The 27,534-nt window shown below is 38.9% G+C and overlaps 1 protein-coding gene across 6 annotated transcripts in view; it reads left to right on the top strand.

The window, feature by feature from the left end:
• ALMS1 (ALMS1, centrosome and basal body associated protein) overlaps positions 260–27,534 on the top strand; it is a 163,302-nt gene continuing 136,027 nt past the window's right edge. For 3 of the 6 annotated variants that reach the window (XR_002342571.1, XM_021087373.1, XM_005662464.3), the window contains exons 1-3: positions 260–600; positions 16,280–16,405; positions 26,338–26,533. Coding sequence is in view for 5 of the 6 variants with exons in the window: in XM_021087373.1 (XP_020943032.1) it covers positions 313–600; positions 16,280–16,405; positions 26,338–26,533 (610 nt within the window). In the remaining variant the exon portion in view is untranslated. The remainder of the gene's footprint in view (positions 601–16,279; positions 16,406–26,337; positions 26,534–27,534) is intronic. The other 3 variants (XM_005662465.3, XM_013996028.2, XM_021087374.1) reach the window with 3 other exon arrangements.

Raw genomic sequence — 27,534 nt, 5'->3', positions numbered from 1 at the left:
ACAGGAGCTCTGTCCGGGTTTATTGTGAGCTTACAGTGCTGTGAGCTAGAGCCCAGCGGGTGACGGCGGCAAGGCGTCGCCAGCCCCAGCCCACCACCTTTAGCCTTCCCGCCCAACCCCGCGGGGCGTCCTTAGCAACGCGCGCGCTCACTCCCTGCCCCGCCCCGTCCGCGCGACGCGGCGCCGGGCGCAAGGGGGCGGCGGTCTTTGCGCCTGCGCGCGGGCGCAACCGCCAGTCGGCTCTTTTCCCCTCCCTTCCCTCCCTCCCCCCCTCTCCTCCTCCTCCACTGCCTCCTAGAGCGAGCCGCCAACATGGAGCCCGAGGACCTGCCGTGGCCCGGGGAGCTTGAGGAGGAGGAGGAGGCGGAGGAGGCGGAGAACTTGGATGAGGACGAGGTGGTGATGGTGGAGGAGATGGAAGAAGAGGAGGGGCGGGACCTGGACGCGGACTTGAACTACGAGAGTCAGCGTCGGGAAAGTACGGACGACGAGGACGACGAGGAGGCCAAGGCCTGGCTGCAGGCGCATCCCAGCGGGGCTTTGCCTCTGCCGCCACTGCCGAGGTACCGCTACTCGGAGGGCGAGCTGACCAGTCCGAAGGTGAGCCGGGCCCGTGAGCCGGGCCGGGGAGAGGTGTGAGTCGCCGTGGGCAGGGTGATGGGTGGTCCCTGCGCGCTCTGCTTGCTCTCCCTGCCGGCTGCCTCCTGCTCGCTGCCTGTCACGGTGCCTGACACAAAGTACGCGTGCTTTTAAAGGATTATAGGGGCCTTGTCCCCTCCTGGGCCTCGACTCTTGTCCAGGTGCTGGTCAATTACTCCAAGTCTCCTTTTCTTTCTGGTAAAGATCTCTCTGTTTTTTCTCCCTCAGTGGGTCCCCGAGCCTTTTGAATTACACCAGATGTTCAGAGGCGCCGTATTCCCAGTGTGCGTGGTTAAGAAACGTTTTTGGGAGGAGGCGGGCTTTTCGCACCCTGAAGGAAAGGAGAAGGGCGGTGTAGGCGCGGTGAGAGTGGTTGCCCAGGGACTATCTTGTGGGGCAGTTAGGAGATTAGTTTGCTTGAAGGGCGGGACTTCCCTTGAGGGAGTAGTGCGGATTATGTACACCACAGGAGTTGTTAGTCTCTAGAGGTTCCTCACCCATTGTGCTTCTCTGGCCCCTTATTTGTAGCAGCAAAGGGGTCCCCAGGTGGTAGGAGGGGCTTAGAAATGCTTGAGGCTTATGCTGCAGCTCCCAACAATCTGGACAACTAGAAAGAGCTGATTTTTTGGTTGACTCCCAAAGATCATTTTGAAAACAACTGCATTAAATTGATTCCTTTTCAGGGAGAAGGAAAAAAAAAAGGTTCATTATAGAATTTGGATATCCAGTCATCAGACATTTATTAAGTTTCTATTCTGTGAAAGGTACATTGTGGGGACCAAACGGAAGCCTAGGGTTTATTGCCTAGGCCTGCTCCTTAGACAGGTTGTCAGCTGCGCAGAGCAAAACAAGGTTAACAACAATTGAAAAGACTATAGATAGACCTGTGCTGTTCCATACAGTAGTCATAGCAAAGTGTGACTCTTTACATCTTAATTTGTTAAAATTAAGTAAAGTTAAAAATTCAGTGCCCCTTGTACTAAACCACTTTTTCACATGTTCAGTAGCCACCCCTGACTAGTGGCTATGTTGATTGGACAGTGCAGATGTCGAAAAAATTTTACCATTACAGAAAGTTCTGCCAGATGTTGATGCTGTAGACTGTTGATCGTTAAAGAGTAATAGTTGTTGTTTGGCTTCATAAATATTCTATTTGGTAGTCAATTCATTGAGCATGTATTATTGAGTATTCATCATGGGCCACACATTATGCTAGATGCTTTGTGTGTGTGTCTCTCTACTTTTTTATAGTGTACACAGTCTAGAGAGGGAGAGAGACAAAAACGAGCTGGTCACATAAATAAAAGTAAAACATATTGTGCTAATGTGCTTTGAAAACATTCTTTAAGGGAATCTGACCTTGTCAGTGAAGCTGGGGAAAGCTTCCCTGAGGTATTTATGACAGCTGAGAGCTGAAGGCATGTTACGATTACCTGGGCAAAGGAAAAGGAAAGATCTTTCTAGCTGAGGGAAAGGCACACGGAAAGGTACTGATGGTTAGAGAGAGCATGGCATTTTCAAGGCACCAAAAACCAATATGGGTTGAGCACAGACTTGAAGACTTTGTATGCTATGCCGGAGATTTGGAACCTTTATTCTGGGAAGTCATTGAAAATAAAAGGGTATATGATAAGATTTGAATTTCAGAAAGATCACTTTGTAGCAGAGTAGAGAACAGCTTTGACAGTAGGTTGGGGTGGGGAGCAGCAGTAGTAAGTCAGGGATGGCTAATTAGGAGGCCATTGCAGTATTGCTAGACAAATGATGATGATATTTTGGAAGAGGGAAGTTTTGGTGGATGTAGAAGAAAGTAGACTGATTTAAGAGATACTTAAGGCTAGAATAATTACACTGATACACTAATTTTACATTCTTATTACATTTTAATGCAAATTAGATGTGGAACATGAGGGCAAGAAGGTGTCCAGTTTTTAAGTTGTTGGCTAAATGGTTTTGTGAAATACTGAAATGTTGACTCGGTTTATGGTAGGGGTGGTGTCCATGGGGTGGGGTGATGGGGTGGTTGGGATGGGTGTTAAGATTATGGATTTGGTTTTGTAGATCAGAGAAGGGGTCTGGGCTGGACATTTTGAGCTGTAAGTTATCTACATACAGACCATAATTAAAGCCACACTTGTGGATGAGGTCTCCTAACTTTAATTTTGTTCTGTTTGAATAACTATTCATATTTAAATTTAAGGAGTTCCCATTGTGGCTCAGCAGAAATAAGTCTGACTAGCATCAATGAGGATGCAGGTTTGATCCCTGGCCTCGCTTGGTGGGTTAAGGATCCTGCATTGCTGTGGCTGTGGTGTAGGCCTGTGGCTACATCTGATTTGACCCCTAACCTGTCAACATCCATATGCCATGGGTGTGGCCCTAAAAGGACTGAATATATGTATCTATATACCTAGGTATATAGATACATATATATATTTCAATTTAATATTCCTACAAGAATTTTTTTTGTTTGTTTTTTTAGCGCTATACTTGTGGCATGTGGACATTCCTAGGCTCTAGGGGTCGAATTGGAGCCAGCCTACACCATAGCCACAGCAACGCGGGATCTGAGCTGTGTTTGTGACCTACACCACAGCTCACAGCAATGCCAGATTCTTAACCCACTGAGTGGGGCCAGAGATTGAACTGTGTCCTCATGGATATTTGTCAGGTTCGTTACCAACAAGCCATGACTCCTAGAAAAATATTTTATTAAACCACTTTACCTCTTATTTACAGCCAATGTGAAAAAAATCATTATCCTGTTTAAGTGATCTATCTATGTGTAATAGAAAATATTGCCTTTTAGAGCTCAGAGTGTTTTATCCCTAGAAGTGTTTTGTTTTTATTTTTGAAAGAAGTCAGATAATCTCCTGTTTATCTTGGAGGGTATATGAAGGTGTAGATGGATGACTGTGGGTCTTTTTTTTTTTTAACTTTTATTTATATATTTATTTATTTATTTATTTTTGAGGGACCTTACTCAAGGTACAGGGAAGTTCCTGGACCAGGGATTGAACCTATACCACATCAGCAACCTGAGCCACTGCAGTGACAGTGCTAGATCCTTAACCTGCTGTGCCACAAGGGAATTCCAGATGACTGCTATATTAAAGATAGTTTTAAGATGATAAAGTAATTTTTTTTTTTTTTTTTTTTTGCTTTGTAGGGCTGCACTTGTGGCATATGGAAGTTCCCAGGCTAGGGGTTAAATCAGAGCTGCAGCTGCTGGCCTACCCCATAGCCACAGCAACAGGGGATCCGAGCCGTGTCTGAGACTTACACCACACTTCACGGCAGTGCCCTATCACTGACCCACTGAGCGAGGCCAGGAATCGAACCTGCATCCTCATGGGATCCTAGTTGGGTTCGTTACTGCTGAGCCACGACGAGAACTCCTGTTTTTATTTTTCATTACTCTGGGAGGTGGATCTGAGAAGGTACTACTGCAGTTTATGTCATAGAATGTTTGGCCTGTTTTCCTCTAAGAGTTTTAGAGTATCCAGTCTTTTATTTAGGTCTTTAATCCATTTGATTTTATTTTTGTGTATGGCATTAAGAGTGTTCTAATTTCATTCTTTTACATGTAGCTGTCCAGTTTTCCCAGCACCACTTATTGAAGAAACGGTCTTTTCTCCATTGTATATTCTTAGCTCCTTTGTCATAGATTAGTTGACCATAGGTGTGTGGGTTTATTTCTGGGTTTTCTATCCTGTTCCTTTGATCTCTATTTCTATTCTTGTGCCAGTACCATATTGTTTTAATTGTAGCTTTATAGTCTAATGTCAGGGAACATGATTCTGCTAGCTCCATTTAAAATTTTTTGTTCTAGGTCTGTAAAAAATGCCATTGATAATTTGATAAGGATTGTGTTGAATCTGTAGATGCTTTGGGCAATATAGTCATTTTGACAATATTGATTCTTGCAACACAAGAGTATAGGATATCTTTCCATCTGTTTGTGTCATCTTTGGTTTCTTTCAGCAGCATCTTAGAATTTTCAGAGTACAGGTCTTTTGTCTCTTTAGGTAGGTTTATTCCTAAATATTTTATTCTTTTTGATGAGATGGTGAATGGGATTGTTTCCCTAATGTCCCTTTCTGATCTTTCCTTGTTAGTATATAGAGATGCAGTAGATTTCTTTGTATTAATTTTGTGTCCTGTAACTTTACTAAATTCATTGATGAGCTGTAACAGTTTTCTGGTAGCATTTTTAGAATTTTCTATGTATAGTGAGTGTGTCAGCTACAAATAGTGATAGTTTTACTTTTTTTTCCAATTTGGATTCCTTTTGTTTCTTTTTCTTCTCTGTTTACCATGGCTAGGACTTCCAAAATGGTGTTGAATAGGAGTTCCCATCATGGCGCAGTGGTTAACGAATCTGACTAGCATCCATGAGGACACAGGTTTGATCCTTGGCCTTGCTTAGTGGGTTAAGGATCTGTCGTTGCTATAAGCTATGGCTGTAAGCTATGACATAGGTTGCAGACACAGCTCAGATCCTGCATTGCTGTTGCTGTGGCTGTGGCATAGGCCGGTAGCTGCAGCTTGATTTCAGCCCCTAGCCTGGGAACCTCCATGTGCCATGGGTGCTGCCCCCCCAAAAAAAGCAAAATATTGTTGAATAAAAGTGGTGAGAGTGGTCATCTTTGTCATGTTCCTGATCTTAGTGGAAATTCTTTCAGCTTTTCACTGCTGATAACGATGTTAGCTGTAGGTTTGTCATAATGGCCTTTATTATGCTGAGGTAGGTTCCCTTTATGCCCACTTTCTGGAGTGTAACTATTGGTGGCTATGTGCCTGGCAGGACTTTAGGCAGCCTGTTTGCTGATGGGTGGGGCTATGTTCTCACCCTGTGTTTTGTTTGGCCTGGGGCTCCCCAGCCCTGATGGGTAGGGCCTGCTTTTTCCAGAGTGATGGCCTCCAGGGGCACTCATGTAGACAATTATTCCCTGGGACTTCTGCTTCCTATGTTCTGTCCCCACGGTGAGCCACAGCTGACCTCTCCTTTCCCAGGAGGCCCTCCAAGACTTGCACCTGGGTCTGAGCCAGACTCAGAGTCCCTTCTTTGCCATCAGACTCAGTGCACATGAAACCCTGTTTGTGCCCTCCAAGAGTGGAGTCTTTTGTTTCCCTCTGTCCTGTGAAGCTCCTGAGCTCAAGCCCTGCTGGCCTTTAACACCAGCTGCCCTGGGGGCTCCGCCACCCAATACCAGGCTAGGGAACCTGATGTCATGTTTGGAACTCCCTCTCTTATGGGAGAGGCTCTGTGATATAGTTATTTTCCAGTGTGTGGGTTGCCCACCTGGCCTGTATGGGTTTGCTTATATCATGAAAGCACCCCTCCTACCATCTTGATGTGGCTTCTTTGTTTTTAGAAGTAGGATATCTTTTTTGGTAGCTTCTCATCTATTTTTTTGGTGGTTATTCAGCAGTTAGTTGTAATTTTGGTGTTTTCATAAGATGAGGTGAGCTCAAGTCCTCTTCCTCTGCCATCTTGTCTCTGAATCCTCCTTAACCCCCTTTTTACATTACTGTTATTCATATGTCTGTATATGTTATATACCACATAATGTTATTGTTAATACTTTATATAAGTTTCTCGAAGAATCTGAGAGAAGGGAGAATAACAAGTGCGTATTTGTAGAGTTTGTTTTATTAACTTGCTTTTGTCCCCTTTTTCGTACTCATTTCTTCCCTTCTTTTGAGTTATCGTCTGGTGGCATTTCATTACTTCAGTACAGATCTGTTCCTATTGACCTCCTTTGTGCTATAATTGTCAAATGTGTTTCTATATGTTTGTATTCCCAACACTACAACTATTTAAATATTATATTGTTTCACAATTGCTTTTTAAATTTTTTTTTTTTTTTTTTTTTTTTTTTTGGTCTTTTTGCTATTTCTTGGGCCGCTCCCTCGGCATATGGAGGTTCCCAGGCTAGGGGTCCAATCGGAGCTGTAGTCTCCGGCCTACGCCACAGCCACAGCAACGCTGGATCCGAGCCGCGTCTGCAACCTACACCACAGCTCACGGCAACACCGGATCCTTAACCCACTGAGCAAGGCCAGGGATCGAACCCTCAACCTCATGGTTCCTAGTCGGATCCGTTAACCACTGCGCCACGACGGGAACTCCTGCTTTTTAAATTATTAAGGGAAAGAAATTAGAAGAAATACGCAATTATCATTTGCCATGATTGGCTCTCTTTGTTATTTTGCATAAATTTGAATTACTCTTTAGTGTCACTTGCTTTCATCCTGTAGGACTTCCCTTAATATATCTTGTCAAGCAGGTTTGTTATCAAATTTTCTGTTTTTGTTTCTCAGGGAATTGAAGTTTAAAAAAAATATTTAGTTGTTGTAGAATACACGTAACATTTGCCATCTTAACCATTTTAAAGTGTACAGTTCAGTAATGTTAAATACATTTATACTGTTTTGTAACCAAGGTCCAGAACTCTTTTCATCTTGTAAAACTGAAGCTCTGTACCTATTAAACAACATTTCTCTGTTCCCCCTCACCCTAGCCCCTAGCAACCACCCTTCTACTTTGTGTGTCTATGAATTTGATTACTCTGGATACCTCATTTAAGTGGAATCATACAGTATTAGTCTTTTGTGACTGGTTTATTTGACTTAGCTTAATGTCCTCAAGGTTCATCCATGTCATAGCATGTGACCAGATTACCTTCCTTTTTAAAGGCTAAATTATATTCCATTGTATGTATGAACACATTTTTTAAAATCCCTTTGTCAGTTGATAAGACACTTGGGTTGCTTCTACCTATTGGCTGTTGTGAAGAGTGCTGCTGTGAACATAGATTTGCAAATATCTCTTTGTGACCTTGCCTTCAGTTCTTTGGATATGTATACCTAGAAATGGGATCATGTGGTAGTTCTATTTTTAATTTTCTTCGGAACATTGTTTTCCATATATATGTATTTTTTTCTCTGTTGTCTTTTTAGGGCCGCACCTGTGGCATATGGAGGTTCCCAGGCTAGGAGTCTAATCAGAGCTGTTGCTGCCACAGCAATGTGGGATCCAAGCCTCATCTGTAACCTACACCACAGCTCATGGCAACACCGGATCCTTAACCCACTGAGCAAGGACAGGGATCGAATCCACAACCTCATGGTTCCTAGTCGGATTCACTTCCGCTGGGCCACAATGGGAACTCCTCATTGTACTTTTAATTTGCACATCTCTAATGATTAGTGATGAACATCTTTTCCTTTGTGTATGTTTAGAGAAATGTCTCTGAAGATCTTTGTCCATTTGTTAATTGGTTAATTGAGTATTTTTGTTTGTTTGTTTTGGTTTTGGTTTTTGAGTTTTAGCAGTTCTTTACATATTCTGAATATTAATCCCTTATAAGATATATGAATAGCAAATATTTTTCACCCATTCTTTGGATTGCCTCTTTACTCCGTTGGTGGTGTCTTTTGATATACAGAATTTTAAAATTTTCATGAAGTTTGGTTTGTCTTTTTTTGTTGCTTGTGCCTTTGGTATCCAGGAAATCATTGCCAAATCTACTCTTATGGAACTTTTGCTCTATGTTTTCTTCTAAGATTTTATATTTTTATGTCTTCAATCCTTTTAGAGTTAACTTTTGTATATGATGTTAGGTAAGAGTGTAACTTCATTCTTGTAAATGTGGATAACCAGTTTTTTCAGCACCATTTACTGGAAAGACTATCCTTTTCCTATTGAATGGTCTTAACACCCATGGTGAAAATCACTTAACTGTATATGTGAGGGTTTATTTCTGAGTTTTCTATTTCATTGGTCTGTTTGTCTTTATGCTAGTACCACATTGTTACGATTACTGTAGCTTCAAAATTTTTTTTTCTTTTGGCCACTCCTGTGGCATGCAGAAGTCCCTGGGCTAGGGATCGAACCTGTACCAGAGCAGTGACCCGAGTCATAACAGTGACAATGCTTGATCCTTAACCTGCTGAGACACCATGGAACTCCTATTGTAGCTTTTTAATATGTTTAAAAGTAAAGTAGTGTGAGTCCTCTGACTTTTTTTTTCCAAATTGTCTTGGCTATTTGGGATCCCTTGAGATTTCATAATGAATTTTAGGATGAGTTTTTCTTTCTATTTCTGCAAAAACATGTCGTGGGGATTTTGATAGGGATTGCATTGACTCTGTAGGCTGCTTTGGGCAGTATTGACATCGTAAAAATATTGCCTTCTCACGCATGAACATGGGATGTATTTCCATAAACAAATGTCTTCTTTAATTTCTTTCAGCAATATTTCATTGTATAGGTTTCATTGTATAAGAGTTTTCATCATACAGGTCTTTTACTTCCTTGGTTTAGTTAATTTCTATGTATTTTACTCTCTTTGATGTTAGAGTAAATGGAATTATTTTGCAGTTTTCAGATTGTTCGGTGTTTGTATATAGAAATTTCAGTGATATTTATCTGTTGATTTTGTATCCTGTAACTTGGTTGAATTCATTTATGTGTTCTAACACACCTCATATATATGCAGAATATTTAGGGTTTTCTACCTCTAACAGTGTGTCATCTGTGAACAGAGATAATTTTTCTTCTTCCTTCCTCTTAATTAGATGTCTTTTATTTATTTTTCTTGCCTGATTGCTCTGGCCAGGATTTCCAGTACTGTATTGAATAGAAGTGGCAAGAATGAACATTCTTGCCTTGTTCATGGTCTTAGAGGAAAAGCTTTCAGATTTTCACCATTGTGATGTGAGTTAGTTGTCAGCTCTCTTAAATGGCTTTTATTATATAGATTAGTTTCTTTCTGTTCCTAATTTGTTCAATGCTTTTATCATAAAAGTGTGTAGAACGTTGTCAAATGCTTTTTCTATTATCAGTCAAGATGATCATGTGGTCTTGTCTTCATTCTGCTATTGTGGAGTAGTAATGTTGATTGATTTTTGTGTGTTGAACCATCCTTGTATTCCAGGGTTAAATCCCACTTGATCATGGTGAGTATTTCTTTTGCTGTGTTGTGAATTATGTATGCAAGTATTTCGTAGAGGATTATTATGTCACTCTTCATCAGGGATGTTGATCTGTAGTTTGTAGTTTTGTTTTTTTTTTCCTTGTAGTGTCTTTTTTTTTTTTTTTTTTTTTTGTCTTTTTGCTATTTCTTGGGCCCGCGGCATATGGAGGTTCCCAGGCTAGGGGTCTAATCGGAGCTGTAGCTACTGGCCTACGCCAGAGCCACAGCAACGTGGGATCCGAGCCGTGTCTGCAACCTACACCACAGCTCACGGCAACACCAGATCATTAACCCACTGAGCAAGGGCAGGGACCGAACCCACAACCTCATGGTTCCTAGTCGGATTCGTTAACCACTGCGCCACGATGGGAACTCCCTCCTTGTAGTGTCTTTATTTGGAGATCTCATATGAGGGTAATGCTGACTTGATAGAGCAAGTTAAGATATTTTCCCTCTTCTTTCTTTCTTTCTTTTTTTTTTCTTTATTTGTAATTTTTTTTTCCCCTGGTAGTTGATTTCTAGTTTTACAGCATTGTGGTTGGAAAAGATGCTTGATATGATTTCACTTTTCTTAAATGTACTGAAGTTTGATTTGTGGTTCAGTATGTGATCTATCTTGGAGAATGTTCCATGTGTGCTTGAGAAGAATATGTATTACACTGCTTTCAAATGCAGTGTTCTATAAATAGCAATTACGTTTATCTGGTCTAAGGCTTCATTTAAGGCTTGTGTTACTTACCAATTCTCTGTTTGGATGATATATCCATTGCTGTAAGTCAGGTGTTAAAGTCCCCCACTATTATTGTATTATTGTCACTTTCACCTCTTATAGCTTTTAGCAGTTGCCTTATATATTGAGGTGCTTCTGTGTTGTGTGCATATACATTTATAATTGTTACATTGTCTTCTTGGATTGATCCTTTGATCATCATGTAATGTCCTACTTTGTATCTTTTAACCAACTTTATTTTAAAGTCTATTTTGTCTGATAAGAGTTTTGCTGCTCCAGCTTTGTTTTGATTTCCATTTGTATGGACTACCTTTTTATATCTTTTTACTTTCAGTTTGTATGTGTCCTAGATCTGAAATGGGTCTCTTGTAGATAGCATATGTACATGTCTTTTCTTCTTGCATCTATTCAGCCAGTCCTTGTCTTTTGGTTGGGAAATTTAATCCATTTACACTTAAGGTAGTTATTGATATGTGTATTATTATTGCCATTTTGTTAGTTATTTCGGATTTGTTTTTGTTGTTCTTTTATTTGCCCCTTTCCTCTTTTGTTCTCTTGTGGTTTGATCACTAGCTTTAGTGTTGTGTTTGGATTGCTTTTTCTTTTGTGTGAATCTTTTGTAGATTTTTGGTTTGTGGTTACCAAGAGGTCTTGATATAGCTGTCTACATATATGTGATTGTTTTAAGTTGCTTGTCTCTTAATTTCAAATGCCTTTCCAATGTCTTGCATTTGTACTTTCCTCACACAGTTGTTGGTTTTTTTTTTTTGTTTTTTTTTTTTTTGTCTTTTGTCTTTTTTGTTGTTGTTGTTGCTATTTCTTGGGCCGCTCCCTCGGCATATGGAGGTTCCCAGGCTAGGGGTTGAATCGGAGCTGTAGCCACCGGCCTACGCCAGAGCCACAGCAACGCGGGATCCGAGCCGAATCTGCAACCTACACCACAGCTCACGGCAACGCCGGATTGTTAACCCACTGAGCAAGGCTAGGGATTGAGCCCACAACCTCATGGTTCCTAGTCGGATTCGTTAACCACTGCGCCACGACGGGAACTCCAGTTGTTGGTTTTGATGTCATATTTGTGTGTGGATGATTTCCTACCTTTACTATGTTTGCCAGTAAGATGAGCTTTCCTGTTTGTAATTTTGTTGTTCCTCATTTGTAAAAGGTTGTGGCCTTTTCCTCCTAGAGAATTTCCTTTAGCATTTTTTGTAAAGCTGGTTTGGTGGTGCTAAAATCTCTTAGCTTTTGCTTGTCTGTAAAGCGTCTAATTTCTCCATTGAATCTGAATGAGAACCTTGCTGGGTAGAGTATTCTTGGTTATAGATTTAGAACTTTTAGATCCTTTTCAGTTTTTTTTTTTTTTTTTAAATATCAGGAATATTGGTGTTAATTCTTTTTTTTGTTTTTGTTTTTTTTGTCTTTTTGTCTTTTTTGTCTCTTGAGGGCCGCACTTGCGGCATATGGAGGTTCCCAGGCTAGGGGTTGAATCGGCGCTGTTGCTGCTGGCCTACACCACAGCCACAGCAATGCCAGATCTGAGCCATGTCTGTGACCTACACCACAGCTCACAGTAATGCTGGATCCTTAACTCACTGAGTGAGGCCGGGGATTGAACCTGCAATCTCATGGTTCCTAGTCAGATTCATTTCCACTGTGCCACAACGGGAACTCCTGGTGTTAATCCTTTAAATGTGTGGTAGTATTCTTCAATGAAGCCATTTGGTCCTTGGCTTTTCTATTTTGGCAGATTTTTGATTACCGATTCAATTCCCTTGCTAGTTATACATTTGTTCAGATTTTTTGTTTCTTCATGATCCAGTCTTGGTAGGTGGTGTCTTTTCTGTGGATTTATATATGTATTCTTAGCTATCCAATTTGTTGGTATACAGTTGTTCATGTTATTCTCTTATAATTCTTATTTCTGTGACATTGGTTGTAATATCCCCTCTTTCATTTCTGATTTTATTATTTGCGTCTTTTGTTTTTAGTCAGTCTGCCTAAGGGGTTGTCAGTTTTGTTGATCTTAAAAAAATCTGCACCTTTAGTTTTCATTTATTTATTTTTTCCTGTTGACTTTCATTTATCTGTGCTCTAATGTTTATTAATTCCTTCTTTTTATCCTCGGTTTAGTTCTTTTAGTTTCTTGAGGTACAGGTTAGATTGTTGCCTTGAGATTTTACCATTTTTTAATATATGCATTTATAGCTATTCACTTACTGCATCCATAAGTTTTTGGTATTTTGTGTTTCATTTTCATTTGTGTCAGGCTATTTTCTAATTTCCTAATTTTCTTTTTTATTTATTTATTTATTTATTTATTTTTTATTTTCCCACTGTACAGCAAGGGGATCAAGTTATCCTTACATGTATACATTACAATTACATTTTTCCCCCCACCCTTTGTTTTTTGCAACATGAGTATCTAGACAGAGTTCTCAATGCTACTCAGCAGGATCTCCTTGTAAATCTATTCTAAGTTGTGTCTGATAAGCCCAAGCTCCCCATCCCTCCCATTCCCTCCCCCTCCCATCAGGCAACCACAAGTCTCTTCTCCAAGTCCATGATTTTCTTTTCTGAGGAGATGTTCATTTGTGCTGGATATTAGATTCCAGTTATAAGTGATATCATATGGTATTTGTCTTTGTCTTTCTGGCTCATTTCACTCAGTATGAGATTCTCTAGTTCCATCCATGTTGCTGCAAATGGCATTATGTCATTCTTTTTTACGGCTGAGTAGTATTCCATTGTGTATATATACCACATCTTCCGAATCCAATCCTCTGTCGATGGACATTTGGGTTGTTTCCATGTCCTGACTATTGTGAATAGTGCTGCAGTAAACATGCGAGTGGGTGCATGTGTCTCTTTTAAGTAGAGCTTTGTCCGGATGGATGCCCAAGAGTGGGATTGCAGGGTTATATGGAAGTTCTATGTATAGATTTCTAAGGTATCTCCAAACTGTTCTCCATAGTGGCTGTACCAGTTTACATTCCCACCAACAGTGCAGGAGGGTTCCCTTTTCTCCACAACCCCTCCAGCACTTGTTATTTGTGGACTTATTAATGATGGCCATTCTGACTGGTGTGAGGTGGTATCTCATGGTAGTTTTGATTTGCATTTCTCTTATAATCAGTGATGTTGAGCATTTTTTCATGTGTTTGCTGGCCATCTGTATATCTTCTTTGGAGAAATGTCTATTCAGGTCTTTTGCCTATTTTTCCATTGATTGATTGGCTTTTTTTGCTGTTGGGTTGTTAATTTCCTAATTTTCTAATTTCTAATTTGTGAGTTCTTTTTTGACCCTTTGATTTTATAAGAGTGTAGTGTTTCCACATGTTCTGCAATTTCCAGTTTTTCTTGTGCTATTTATTTCTAGTTTCATTCCATTGTGATTGAAGAAGATGCTGTGTAGTATGATTTCAGGCTTCTTGATATTATTCAGACCAGTTTTATGGCTAGACATGTATTCTTTCCTGAGGAATGTTCCATGCGTATTTGAGAAAATGTGTTCTGCTGTTGTTGGGTGGAATTGTTGTTAGATCTGATTGGTCTGTAGTGTTGTTCAATTTCTCTCCTTATTCTTCTATTAATTATCAAAAGTGGGGTTTTGAAGCCTCTTAACTTTCTCCCTTTAATTATTTCAACATCTGCCTCATTAATTTAGGAGCTCTGAGGTTTGATGCATAAATAATCACACTTTTTATATCTTCTTGGTGAATTGAGCCTTTTTTCTTTTCTTTCCTTCTTTTTTTGGCCACTCTTAATGGAATATGAAAGTTCCCTGGGCAAGGGATTGAATCTGAGCCACAGCTGTGACCTACACTGCAGCTGTGGCAACACTGGGTTCTTAACCCAGTTCACCAGGCTAATGATCGAAGTCAAGCCTCAGCAGTGACCTGAGCTACTGCAGAGACACCACCAGTTCCTTAACCCTTTGTGCCACAGCAGGAACTCTGGCTGTTTTTTTCATTATATGATGTCCTTCTTTGTCTTTTGTACCAGTTTTTGACTAAAAGTCCATTTTGTCTGAGGTTAATATAGCCATTCTCATACTTTTTTGGTTATTCTTTATATGAAATATCTTTTTCTTCTTTTTACTTTCAACCTATACGCATCCTTAGATCTAAAATGTTTCTTTGATAGACAGTATGTAGTGGGAAAACCACTAAAGATCACGGACATTTTAAAATTAAAAGCTGACTCAAGGAAGGACTCTGAAACTGCTTACCAAGAGACATTTAATCTCAGATCAGAGAGTTGCTGATGGTACTTGCTTAATTTTTGAAGCATTCATCTAAGAATTCTTCAAGTAGGATTATACTGCTGTCCAGAGGCAACTGTGAGAAAACTGGTCAAACATATGGGAATGTATTAGAAATCAGTTTCTTTAATGAAGTCTACAGACTGTCAAATAGGTGATAAAAATAAGTTCTGGGAAATTTTTTTTTTAATAAAAAACTTTCTTAAACACTTAATTTTAACTTTTGGGTTTTCTTTTAGCTGGTGAAAGTGAGGGGGAGTATTATTTTTTCTCACTGGTTGGGTTGGCCAAGTGGTGGTTTTCTTAATATTGTATCCTTAGTGTTCTCGAAATATCCTAGTGAATTGAACTCTTTTTGTAAGCTGTTGTGAATCAGCTATTTTCAAAGGCAAGACCCTGTGCTCTACACCCAGGATTATTTAGTTTCAGTGAATAGCCATTTTGAACATTCATTTTGGCATTCTTCTTTCCTGGAGATTTCAAAGAAGACCAACTGTGCCAAAACATTGGCTGTATTGTTATTTATTTAGGGATTTCAGATTGCCAAAATGAATTTGCAGAATGATTTGCTTTGCTTTTCATTCTTTATCCCTTAAAAAATGCCATTGAAGCAAGGTGGGTGTGCCCCATGGTGTTCTACCTTTTGAGAAAAACCTTTTGGGAGAGTTGACACCATAGAAATCTCTTTAGTTATTGAATAGATTTTAAATTAAACTGGCCTTTCTGTGATCAAAACCTCATTGTTGTAAGTGCTCTGTAAAAAATGTTTTGTTAGTGTGGTAACAGTGTTTTAATTCTGAGCAAAAAAACTTATGACCTTGGATTTCCTTCAGGCTCTTTCACATTAATAACTGCCTGTTTTACTTTTAATAGCCTCTTCTTTTGTAATGGACATTGTGTCTTAAAAAAAACTCTTTGAAAGTCTGAGTTATTCTTATTTTAAAGTCTTTTGAAGGTATAATTGTAATCTCATTTTTAGGAGGAGTGTTATTTTGTCTTCCAGTGCATCCTTCTCTACCTGGTGTTTTTGTGGTTGTCTCTGCCTTGCCCCTTGTGTCTTTCTTATATTGGAAGCTTTGGGTTCTTACTCTCCCAGAATATTGGGGAAGATCTCAATAACCATTCCCTAAACCAGCAGGTAGCTTGACTTAGGTTGTTTTTGATTGTCTGTAATCTTGATCTTTTCCATGTGCATTGCTTCAGCCTTGGGTGGTAGTGACAGCTTTCATTGCCTTCTTTCCCAGGTGGGAGAGCCCTGCTTCATCCCTTGATTTTACAAAAGGAACCTGACTTTTGCCACTTTCCATGGTATGAGATGATTTTAGTTCCTATTATTAGGATTAATTTCTTAGGTGTCTCAAATAGTAAGATTTTAAAACAGACAACTTTGCTTGCTTCTTTTACCTCTAGGAGTGTAAGAGATTAAGGAACTGCTGTGGCTTGTTGGAATATGTTGCATCTTAACTGGGTAACCTTAAATCTCTGTTTCCTTATTTTTAAGTGCAGATAATAACTTGGATAGTGGTTGTGAAGTCACAATGTTATTATATTTGTGAAAGTGCTTTATAATCTGAGAAACGTAATCTAAATGTTAGCTTTTGTTTATTATTGTTTAGTCATAGGGATTGTGTTGCTATTCTATTTAAATCTATTTTTGATTTTCAGGTTATTCCATTGACCTGTCATGTATGGCAACAGCCATCATATCAAGACAATAATGAAACACAGGTTTCTGATATGATTGTGGTCTCTTTGGAAGAAAAAGCTCAGTGGGCTTCTGGGGATGATCAGGTATGCATTGTGTAACTGGCAAATTGCCTTTCTTTTGATAAGCAGCATGAGAAATTCTGATTTAGCTAGGAAGAATGGAAAGAGGTTAATTAGTATTCCATTTTGCTAATAGATCTTTGGCAGTCTTAATTATATAGAATAGCAGTTTACATTTTTTTTTTTTTTGTCTCAGGACTCCTTTACATTCTTCAAAAATATTTTAAAGAGCTTTTATTTATAAGGGTTATTTATATCAATATTTTGCTTACTAAAAATTAAAACATTTAAAAAAAATTTAAAAACGTTTATTTAAAAGTAATAAACTCATTACCTGTTAACATAAAAGTATATTTTAAAATGTAAAAATGACTATTTTCTAAAACAAAAAAAAATTAGTTAAAGAGTGGCATTGTTTATGTTTTTGTACATCTCTTGAATGTCAGGTGTCCAAAAAAAACACAATGTGAGGGTTTGTGAGTTAAGTTTTGTTTGGGGCAAAATGAGGACTAGAGCCCAGGAGGCAGCATTTCAGCTCAGAAAAACCACTCCAAAGGTAGGGGGAAATGTCAATATATATGTGATTTTGGTGAAAAGGGGAGGTACATGCAGTCAAGCACACATTTTACAGAAGGTTGCTGCTAGTCTTGTGAAGGTTACTACTAGTCACAAGGAGTAGGTGCCACATAAAGGATTTTAGTGCTTTTCTAGATACTAGGAGATGTAGGAATTGGTTCATAAAGTCTCCTGAAAATATCTATATGAAGCCCTGTTGTCCCATCTTCCCAGAGGACAGAGTACCTGACTCCTGGTCTCTAGCTTGAACTCTTTCAGAGGTTGCTTTCAGCAGCTGCAGTGGCTCGTGATTCAGTCCTTGTAGAGGTAGATGGCAAGTGCCAATCTCCAGTTCATAAAGGCTTAATAGAAGACAGTTGGTATTTTAGCCAGGGCTCTCTCCAGAAAAACAACCAATAGGAGACATATACATTCATAAATACATGTATACAAATACATGTATTTTAAGGAATATGATTATAGAGGCAGAGAATTCCCGAGATCTGTAACCTGGAGACCCAGGAGAGTAAAGAGTACAGTTCTAGTCTGCATTTGAAGGCCTGAGAACCAGGAGCAAACTGATAATGTATGTTCTAGCCTAAGAAGCAGGCCAGCTAGTAGTGTAAGTTCTACTCTTAAGTCCAAAGGCTAGAGAAGACTTACAACCTAGCTTGAAGACTGTCACTATCAGGGGGAGAGAATGAATTCTCCCTTTCTTTAGCCTTTTGTTCTAGTCAGGTTTTTAATGGATTGTATGAGGCCTGTCCCCATTGGGAAGAGCAGTCTGCTTTACTATGTCTGTGGCTCAAATGATAATCTCATCCAGATATGCCCTCACAGATACATCCAGAGTGTTTAACCAAATATCTGGGCACCCTTTGGCCCAGCCAAATTGACATATAAAGTTAGCTATTATAACTGGATTCTCATATCCGCTTCTGCATTTAGTCTACTGGGAATATGTTGTTTTGGTTGAAGTGTGTGAAGAAAGTCTGGCCTTACATAGATACATAGTTAGAAAAGGGAGCCTGTGAAAGAGTGTCAGTGATCCCTAGGGATCTTTAGACCACACTTTGGGAACCACTGATCTAGAACATAATAATAAAGTTAGAAGAAATGGGAAAGTTATGAGCAAATAGGAAAAAAAGCTCATGTATGTTTGTTGGAGAAAAAAATGCACCCTTACTCAAGATGATTAAATATTTACGGTTGATTAATAACATAGGTGTCAGATTTCTTCTAGTACCTTCAGATTCCCCTAAATTGCAGTTATTATCCATTAGATGCAAGATATAGAGGAAGGAGATTTATAGTTGCTAAGGAAAGGGGTTAGGAAGAACCCTGACCAGAAGAAACATGGTGCTTTTGTGATCAATACATGGAAGGGGGGTTGTTGTGGTTTGACTTGTGTCCCCCAAAATGATGTGTTAAAGTCCTAAATCCCCAATACCTCAGAACGTGACCTTATTTGTCAGTAGAGTGATTGCGGGTATAATTATTTAAGACGAGAGTATACTGGCGTAGGGACCCTTAATCCAGTGACTGGTGTCTTTAAAAGAGAGAGATGCATAGAAAGAAATCAGCCACGTGAAGACAGATCTAGAGGCAGAGATTGGAATTATGCTGCCATAATCCTGGAATTCCTGGGGCTACCTGAAGGTAGAAGAGGTAAGGAAGGCTCATCCTCAGGGGGCTTTGGATGGAGCATGGCCCTGCCAGTACCTTGATTTCAGACTTCTATCCTCCAGAACTGTATGAGAATTACTTTCTGCTGTTTTAACCTCCAGTTTGTGTAATTTTGTTACAGCAGCCTTAGAAAATGAATACAGAGGTATATCCCTAAATAGTTTAATATTCTCTGAGAGCATGTTTATGGTATAGTCCAAAAATAGATGTGTTCCTTTTGTCCTTGTTTTATAAAATGTAAACCTGGATGGATCCTGTAGCTCTTCATTTTTGCCTGTATGTCTGTGTTCCTCAGAAAAGCTGGAGCCTTACGCTGTTTCCTAATTCTCTTTCCTCTTTTCTCCTTATGGTTATTCTGCCCATTCATTCTTGTTGGTGTTATCTGAGTTACCTCTTTTCTATTCATTGAAGACTCTAGCACAGCTTCAGCTAAATCATCCAATGTCTGAAACTCTTGGATCTTTTTTTTTCTGCACCCACAGCATACAAATGTTCCTGGGTCAGGCATTGAACTTGCACCACAGCAGTTGCTTGAGCAAGGCAATGGCAATGCTGGATCCTTAACTCTACTGGGCCACCTTGGAACTCCTTAGATCTTTTGGCCACACCTGTGGCATAAGGAAGTTCCTGAGCCAGGGATCGAATCCAAGCTGCAGCTGCAACCAGTGCCACAGCTGTAGCAACCCTGGTTCTTTAACCCTCTGTGCCACAGTGGTAACTCTTGGATCTTTGATTCTGCAGAGATCTTTTCCTCTATACCTTTCAACCTTTTCTTACCCTTACTCATCCAATGGTCAAGTCTAGACCTTATCATCTCCAGCAACTTGAGTACAAATATCTCATCCTTTCTTTCCCTCTAGCTACTGCCCAATTTAATATTCTGTTCCTAGTTAAGTGAAATTTGAAGTCTTTGGTCTCTATTTTCTGATATCCTCATTTTAAAAAAGTTGGGCGTGTTGAGATATAATTTAAATATAGCAAGATAAACTCTTTTAGGTATACAGTTTGGTAAGCTTTGACAAATATACAATTATATAACTACTGCACATTTGACTGCCATCACCCCCGGCCCTGAAATTTCCTTGTGCCCCTTTGTAGTTAGTCATCTCCCCCATGTTTAATCCCTGGCAATCACTGATCTCACTTTTGTCCCTAGTTTTGCCTTTCAGAATTATGGTGTGTTGACTTTTTTTTTTTTTTTTTTTTTTTTGGTCTTTTTAGGGCTGCACCTGCAGCATATGGAAGTTCCCAGGCTAGGGGTACAAATGGAGCTGTAGCCCCCAGCCTACACCACAGCCACAGCAACTCGGGATCTGAGCGGCGTCTGTGACCTATACCACAGCTCATGGTAACACCAGATCCTCAACCCACTGAGTGAGGCCAGGGTCGAACCTGCGTCCTCCTAGATGCTAGTCAGGTTCCCTAACTGCTGAGCCACAATGGGAACTCCATGCTGACTTTTGTATCTGGCTTCTTTCACTTGGCACATGCTTTTGAGATTCATCCCTGTTGCATGAGTCAGTAGCTTGTTTTAAATTTTTTAATTTCTGAGTAGTATTCCACTTAAGTATGGTTTTTTAGGTAGACAGATAGTTTCATTTCTCTTGGGTGAATAACCTAGGAATGAGATTGCTGGCTGATGTGGTTAACTGTATGGTTAACATTATAAGAAAGTGCCAAACTGTTTTCAAAAGTGGCTGTACCATTTTGCATTCCCCACAGTGTATAAGAGTTTCAGTTGCTTTGCATCCTTGTCAGCTCTTGGTATTGTCAAAAAAAAAATTTTTTTTTGTTTGTTTTTGTTTTAAGGATTTTAGTCATTCCAGGTATATTACGGTATCTTGTGGTTTTAATAGGCATTTTCCATATTCCTAATGACTAATAATACACATCTTTTTTATCTTTTTTTTTTCTTTTTCTAACAGTATATGGAAGTTCCCAGGCTAGGAGTCAAATCAGAACTGCAGCTGAGGCCTGCGCCATGACCACATCATCACCAGATCTGAGCTGCATCTTCAACCTCTGCTGTAGCTTACAGCAGCACCAGATCCTTAACACACTGAACAAGGCCAGGTTTCAAACCTGCATCCTCACAGAGAAAACATTGGGTCCCTAACCTGATGAGCCACATTAGAAACTCCCAGTAATGTGTATCTTTCTGTGTGCTTATTTGCCATCCATATTTCTTTCTTAGTTAAGAGGTCAGTTTGAATCTCTTCCTCATTTTTTTTATGACTGATTTGTTCTATTCATTGAGTTTTTTGTATATTCTAGATGCAAGTCCTTTATGTACTTTTCAGATATTTTCTCAGTCCATGATTTTTCTTTGAATTCTCCTATTTGTTTTTTGAAGAGTACAAGTTTTAGTTTTTATGAAATTGCTTTATTGATTTTTTTTAATAGTTCTTTTGTGTCTTATTTTGAAATTTTGACCTAAACCTAGGTCAGAATTTGCTTGTGTTTATTCTGTTGTTTATTTATCATCTCTATTCACGTCTGTCAAAATATTGAGAGTTTTGAGTGCCTTTTTATTTTTTATATTGGTTAAAAAGTTATAACCCAAGGAATCGTAGCACCAAAATAAGCAGAAAAGAACTGTCAACAATAGTTATGAAAAATTTTATTTTATGGTGGGAAGTAATAAGAGTATGTTTGCGTGGGGAGAGGAATGATTCGATAGAAAGGGAAAATGCATGAAGGAAAGCAGGAGAGTCACTTTCCTCTCCAAGAGATATAGAAAGGAGATAATTGAGGAGTTCCTGCTCTGGTACAATGGCGTTGGTGATGTCTCTGCAGCATCTGCACATCAGAAGACAGGTTCTATCACTGGCCCAGCGCAGTCCCATGATGCCACAGTAGCATAGGTCTCAACTGAGGCTCAGATCTGATTCCTGTCTCCCCCCCCTCCAAAAAAAGGAAGGAAATAATTGGAAAAAAAACAGTGTAATGAGATGGGAAGGCCTTTGATAGGCAGAGAGACTTTTAAGTCACAGGATGAAAAAGTGGGTTAGGTTGTAGATCTTTAATAGGAAGATAAAGAAGTTCCATCTCCTGCTCTTCACTTACTAAAGTAGGAAATGAGGTCATCAGTTGAAAATGAGGAAAGGGAGTTCAGTAGTTTTGAGGAGAGACTGTATAAAGTTATCATTTTAGCCAGTCACCTTACTGGGAAGATAGAGTAGGATTTCCAGGCAGGGCTGAGTGCCCTTGAGGTTTAATGTCATCAGTCTAAAAGAAAACCAGTGTGGATGTGTGCTTTCTTCAGCAGTGTGCTGCTGCTTGGATTAAGACAGGAAAAGGGGGAGTTCCCGTCGTGGCGCAGTGGTTGACGAATCCGACTAGGAACCATGAGGTTGCGGGTTCGATCCCTGCCCTTGCTCAGTGGGTTAACGATCCGGCGTTGCCGTGAGCTGTGGCGTAGGTTGCAGACGCGGCTCGAATCCCGCGTTGCTGTGGCTCTGGCGTAGGCCAGTGGCTACAGCTCCGATTCAACCCCTAGCCTGGGAACCTCCATATGCCGCGGGAGCGGCCCAAGAAATAGCAACAACAACAACAAAAAAGACAAAAGACAAAAAAAAAAAAAAAAAAAAAAAAAAAAAGACAGGAAAAGGTTCAACTAGGACTGAGCTTTTGCCAGGCAAATAGGATAGTGGGGGAAAAGGGTAAGAAAGGAAGAGATGTTTGCCAGACAGACAGTGATTATAAGGATGACTGAACTCTCAGAGTAGTAAAGAGGGAAATACAGTTAATAAGAAAGGAATTATGAAAAGTATATAAATGTGATAGAATATTTGTCTTCTATAAGATTATAAAATTATTGTAGCTGAGGATAAGCGGCAAGGTCCTACTGTATAGCACAGGGAACTATATCCAATTTCCTGGGATAGACCATGTGGAAAATAATATAAAAAAAGAAGATGTATATATATGTATGATTCACTTTGCTGTACAGCAGAAATTGGCACATGTTGTAAATCAACTATATTTTTTTTTAATTTTTATTTTTTTGTCTTTTTGCTATTTCTTTGGGCCGCTCCCGCGGCATATGGAGGTTCCCAGGCTAGGGGTCGAATCAGAGCTGTAGCCACAGGCCTACACCAGAGCCACAGCAACGTGGGATCCGAGCCGCGTCTGCAACCACAGCTCACGGCAACGCCGGATCCTTTAACCCACTGAGCAAGGGCAGGGACCAAACCTGCAACCTCATGGTTTCTAGTCGGAGTCATTAACCACTGCACCACGATGGGAACTCCTCAACTATACTTTATAATTTAAAAAAAAAGAAAAGAAGTTATTGCAGTTGAGGAGCTAGGGTTAAGTGATCTGTGGAGATCAGAGGATGGATAAGGAGAACAAATAGATACATCTCCCATCAGTAGTGGGACCAGGCTCTAAACCCTGGTCAAAAGGCCTGAGAGATGAGTGGAAGACCTGAGATTTTGCTGTAGTGAGAATTATAAGATGACTGGAATTCCTTTCCTTCGCCCACTATCTTCTATTGAATAGAATGTTCTCAAAAGAAAACAATTAAAATAATTATTCTTGTTTTCCTTTTATTTTCAAGTATTAAAAATATAGAAAGCATGTTTCCAATAGCAGTTCAGTGTTAGGGGTTGGACTAATTTATCTGGCATAGATGGGATTGGTATATTTTGGAGTGTCAAAAGTCTACTGTTTAATAATCCTGCAAGACATAGATGAATATTTTTACCTTTTTTTTGGGGGGGGGGTCTTTGGCCTTTTTAGGGCCACACCCATGGCATATGGAGGTTACCAGGCTAGGGGTATAATCAGAGCTACAGCTACTGGCCTGCACCACAGCTACAGCAACGCCAGATCCAAGCCACATCTGCCACCACGGCAACACTGAATATTTTTACTGTTTTATTTGTTGTTTGATTTGTGTTTGTTTGTTTGGCCATGCCCGTGGCATGTGAAAGTTCCTGGGCTGTGGAGCGAACCTGAGCCACAGCAATGATAGCACCAAATCCTTAACCACTAGGCCACCAGGGAACTGTGAGTAATGTTAATATTTTTGAGTATTTCTATCCCATATTTTTTCTTTGTATATATTTATATAACTCATACTAGGGAGTGGATAGTTGTGTACTTTTTTTAACTAACTGCAGGAGCATTGGTTAGTGGATTTTATTTTATTTATTTTTCTTTTTTTAATAATGATTTTTATTTTTTCCATTGTAGCTGGTTTACAGTGTTTTGTCAGTTTTCTACTGTACAGCAAGGTGACCCAGTTACACATACATGTGTGCATTCTTTTCTCTCACATTATCATGCTCCATCATAAGTGACTAGATATAGTTCCCAGTGCTATACAGCAGGTGGTTAGTGAATTTTAAATACAGGAATTAACTCCTTAAAGACAAGTCTTGTTGAAAATGCTTGTGAAATCTTTCTACATTCTAATATATCTTCTTTTTATCGATGGTGGATCATTTGGGAATGAAAAAACCCTATATATTTTTTTAAAAATTTGAGTTGGTTAAGGAAGAAGACTTCAGTAATAGACTATAAAAAAATGAAAATCAGTACATTATATATCTAAGCATGTAGATTGCCATCAATATAATGTCCTTGTTTCATCATTTTATTTAAATAAATATAAAATCAAATGAATTCATAATTTAACAAAAAACTGTAATAATGAAAAACTGCAAGCAGAGGAAACGTGGCAAAGAGAAAAACAAACTAAGTTAGAAAATATAGTAAACTTGTTAAATTCAAGATAGAAATTTATAAAAAGATAGAAAAATTATATATTCCTAGTAAATCCAGTCAAGAAAAAAAAAGCCTTAATGAAACTACCTAATACAAACCTATCAAAGCTTATACAGGGGGACTAGAACTACTAACAAGGAAATGGAAAATGTTATAATAGTACCAGCTATGTAAAAGGTTTCTGGAGCTAATGGGATTCACTGATGAAATTGTTTATATTTTAACGAAAACCAAGTTTCTTTATATAAAATAAATATAGAACAAGATTAGAAAACAAAGCAAAACATTCTGAAATACTGATTAATCTTATTATGACTAATGTTAAAGACTGTGTTTGGAAATGTTAAAATACTCATCTACCACTACTAAATAAGAAATGGAAGAAATTTATTGCTGTATTTTATCAGATATAGTTGGGTAAAACATATGCTATAACATAGTTTAATCAAATTTAGTGCTCATTCCTAATCAAACTAGTTTAAAATGAAATAAAAGAATAATAGCATGATAGGAAGATTTTTTTTTTTTTTGTCTTTTAAGGCCACTCCTGAGGCATGTGGAGTTTCCCAGGCTAGGGGTTGAATCAGAACTGTAGCTGCTGGCCTACACCACAATGCCAGATCCAAGCCATGTCTGCAGCCTACACCACAGCTCACAGCAATGATGGATCCTCAACCCACTGAGTGAGGCCAGGGATTGAACCTGCGTCCTCATGGATGCTGATCAGATTCATTTCTGCTGAGTCACAAGGGGAATTCCAGGAAAAATATTCTTAATAATTAACTAATGCCAACTTTAAAAAGAAAATGCCTATAAAGCTGATTACCATCAGTATTTAATTCAACTTAATTCAACATTGCTACTTAGTGTTGTCTGTGGATTGGTGCCAATCCATGAATTGCTTGTTAGTGGTTGTCAAGAGATAAGTACAAGAATTGAGAGGAAGTGTTTAGAAACTTTTATAGCAAGTTGATGTTTTTTAGAACCAGAAGTCGGACACTTAGGCTTATTTATGTTTTGTATTTTGGGCTTATATATCTTTTCAATTTCATTTTCCTAGTTATTTTTTACTAGTTTTTTATTTTTATTTTTTTGCTATTTTTGACAATTAATTATTAGTATTTTAATAAAGTATCAATCTGTAATGAATTGGAAGTGGAAAAACTGACCCTTCCCATCGCTATTTTGAGAACCATTGATCCTGAATCATGCCATTAAAATAAGAGTAAATATTTGAAGGAGACCACTCACTATGTGTGCTTTTTTTTTTAAAAAGGGCTGTACTCTCAGCATATGGAGATTCCTAGGCTAGGGGTCTAATTGGAGCTACAGCTGCCGGCCTACACCACAGCCACAGGAATGCCAGAGCTGAGCCAAGTCTATGACCTACATACACCCCGGCTCATGGCAACACTGAATCTTTAACCCACTGAAAAAGGCCAGGGTTCGAAACCGTAACTTCATTGTTCCTAGTCAGATTCCTTTCTGCTGCGCCATGATGGGAACTCCAACCACTCACTACCTGTGAACAATAGGATGTTTTATACTGAAAGGAAGTCTACTAGAAACTGGTATGGCCAGTTGGAATTCAGTAAAGTGGTCACATGCAGAGAGTATTGCAGCTTTAGGTTTGGAGGTTTTTTTTCAGATTTATTATCATCAAATTGCAAGCTTTCATCATGAAGAACCACATTGTTTTAATGATGAGAAGTAACTAACTATTAAAGAATAGCAGAAGCGACAGTGATTCAGCATGTTAAAAGCTGGGTAGTAATGGGAAAAGGTTAAAAAAAAACTATTAATGTTTTAGAAAAACACAGAACAAACAGCTTTACTTTTTTTTTTAATACAAATTTTGATGATAATGTTGTGAAATAGGAAGCTATGTACTATGTGAGTGGACCTTTTAATCTAATTGTTAATACCTATGGTAACTCAGTTTATGTTTAGCATGTTTTCCTTCAAAATTGTTGTTTTAGAGAACAGAATCTTGGCATTGTCTTCCTCAAGAAATGGACTCTTCCCACACCTTGGATACTACCCAGACCAGGTTTAATGTGAGAGAGAAAGGGACTGAAGTGACAAACTTCCCTTCTCTGGAGGAGGGTATATTGACCAAATCAGAAAATCAAGTGAAGGAGCCCAGCAGAGATCTCTTATGTTCTCCATTGCTAGGTAATGCCTCTTTATTTTTAACTAGTAGTGATACCTCATATTTTGTGAAATACTTTTGGGGGACTGCAAATCTTCATCTGAATCCTTTCTTAAGTTGAGGAGATGTAGAACTATAATCAGTAGTTTATCTAGTTATGTGAAATGTGCTGTTGCACCTCATTTTTTCACCCCCTGTTGCTCTCAGAAGACAAAAAGGTATAACTTCCTCTTTAGAGGGTATTCCTCCTGAATTCTGAATTTGTGGAGTGTTTCTTGGAGGTAAACCATATATTATCCTTTGACTACTTCTCTCAGCATGGAGACTTCGTGATCTATAAAAAGCAAACCTTCATGCTTACCTCATTAGATTCTTAAAATTAGTTAAGGCATATATTATCCTAAGTTTTCAGACTGAAGCTTTGAGAGAAAGAGATTAAATGACTTATCTGAAGTAGATCTTGTTGCTTTCCTGTTTAATAAGGAATTGATTTATTAGCTCTTTACAAAAGATAAACTTTAGTACTTTTCAAATCGTCAAGGTAGGAGGTAGAATTGTACTGTCACTACTTTGGATTATTGAGGATATATAAGAATGCTTAGCCACTATGATAATTTCAGTTTTTCACACATAAATCATAATTCAGGCAAATTTTTTTGTTGCTCCTGTTTTCTTCAGATTTTTATTTTCAAAAGTTGAAGAAAATTCAATAACCACATACTTTACAATTAACCTTGTCAGGGAATGGGATTCAACCATGAAGTCTTTTCAGAGTTTTGTTGAGTAGTGAAAATTAGGAGTTAATTCAACAAGTTCTTGTCAAATACAAGCAAATGCTATCCAAGTAAAAGTATTAGTGCCAGTGTATTCAGTGATGCAGATCATCAAAGTCAGTTTAGTTTTATATTTTAAGGAAGATATTGACAACAGTAGAGTTCTCTTGTAGGAGGAGATAACTATGATAGTAGATAAAAGAGAAGACTTTGCTAATATTTTAAGGACTTTAATGCTAAAGAGGGAGCAG

Source organism: Sus scrofa, chromosome 3 (genome assembly GCF_000003025.6).
Source record: "Sus scrofa isolate TJ Tabasco breed Duroc chromosome 3, Sscrofa11.1, whole genome shotgun sequence".
In the NCBI taxonomy this organism is placed as follows: domain Eukaryota; kingdom Metazoa; phylum Chordata; class Mammalia; order Artiodactyla; family Suidae; genus Sus; species Sus scrofa.
The sequence above is the reverse complement of the archived record's forward strand: the minus strand, read 5'-3'. Positions and strand labels throughout refer to the sequence as shown.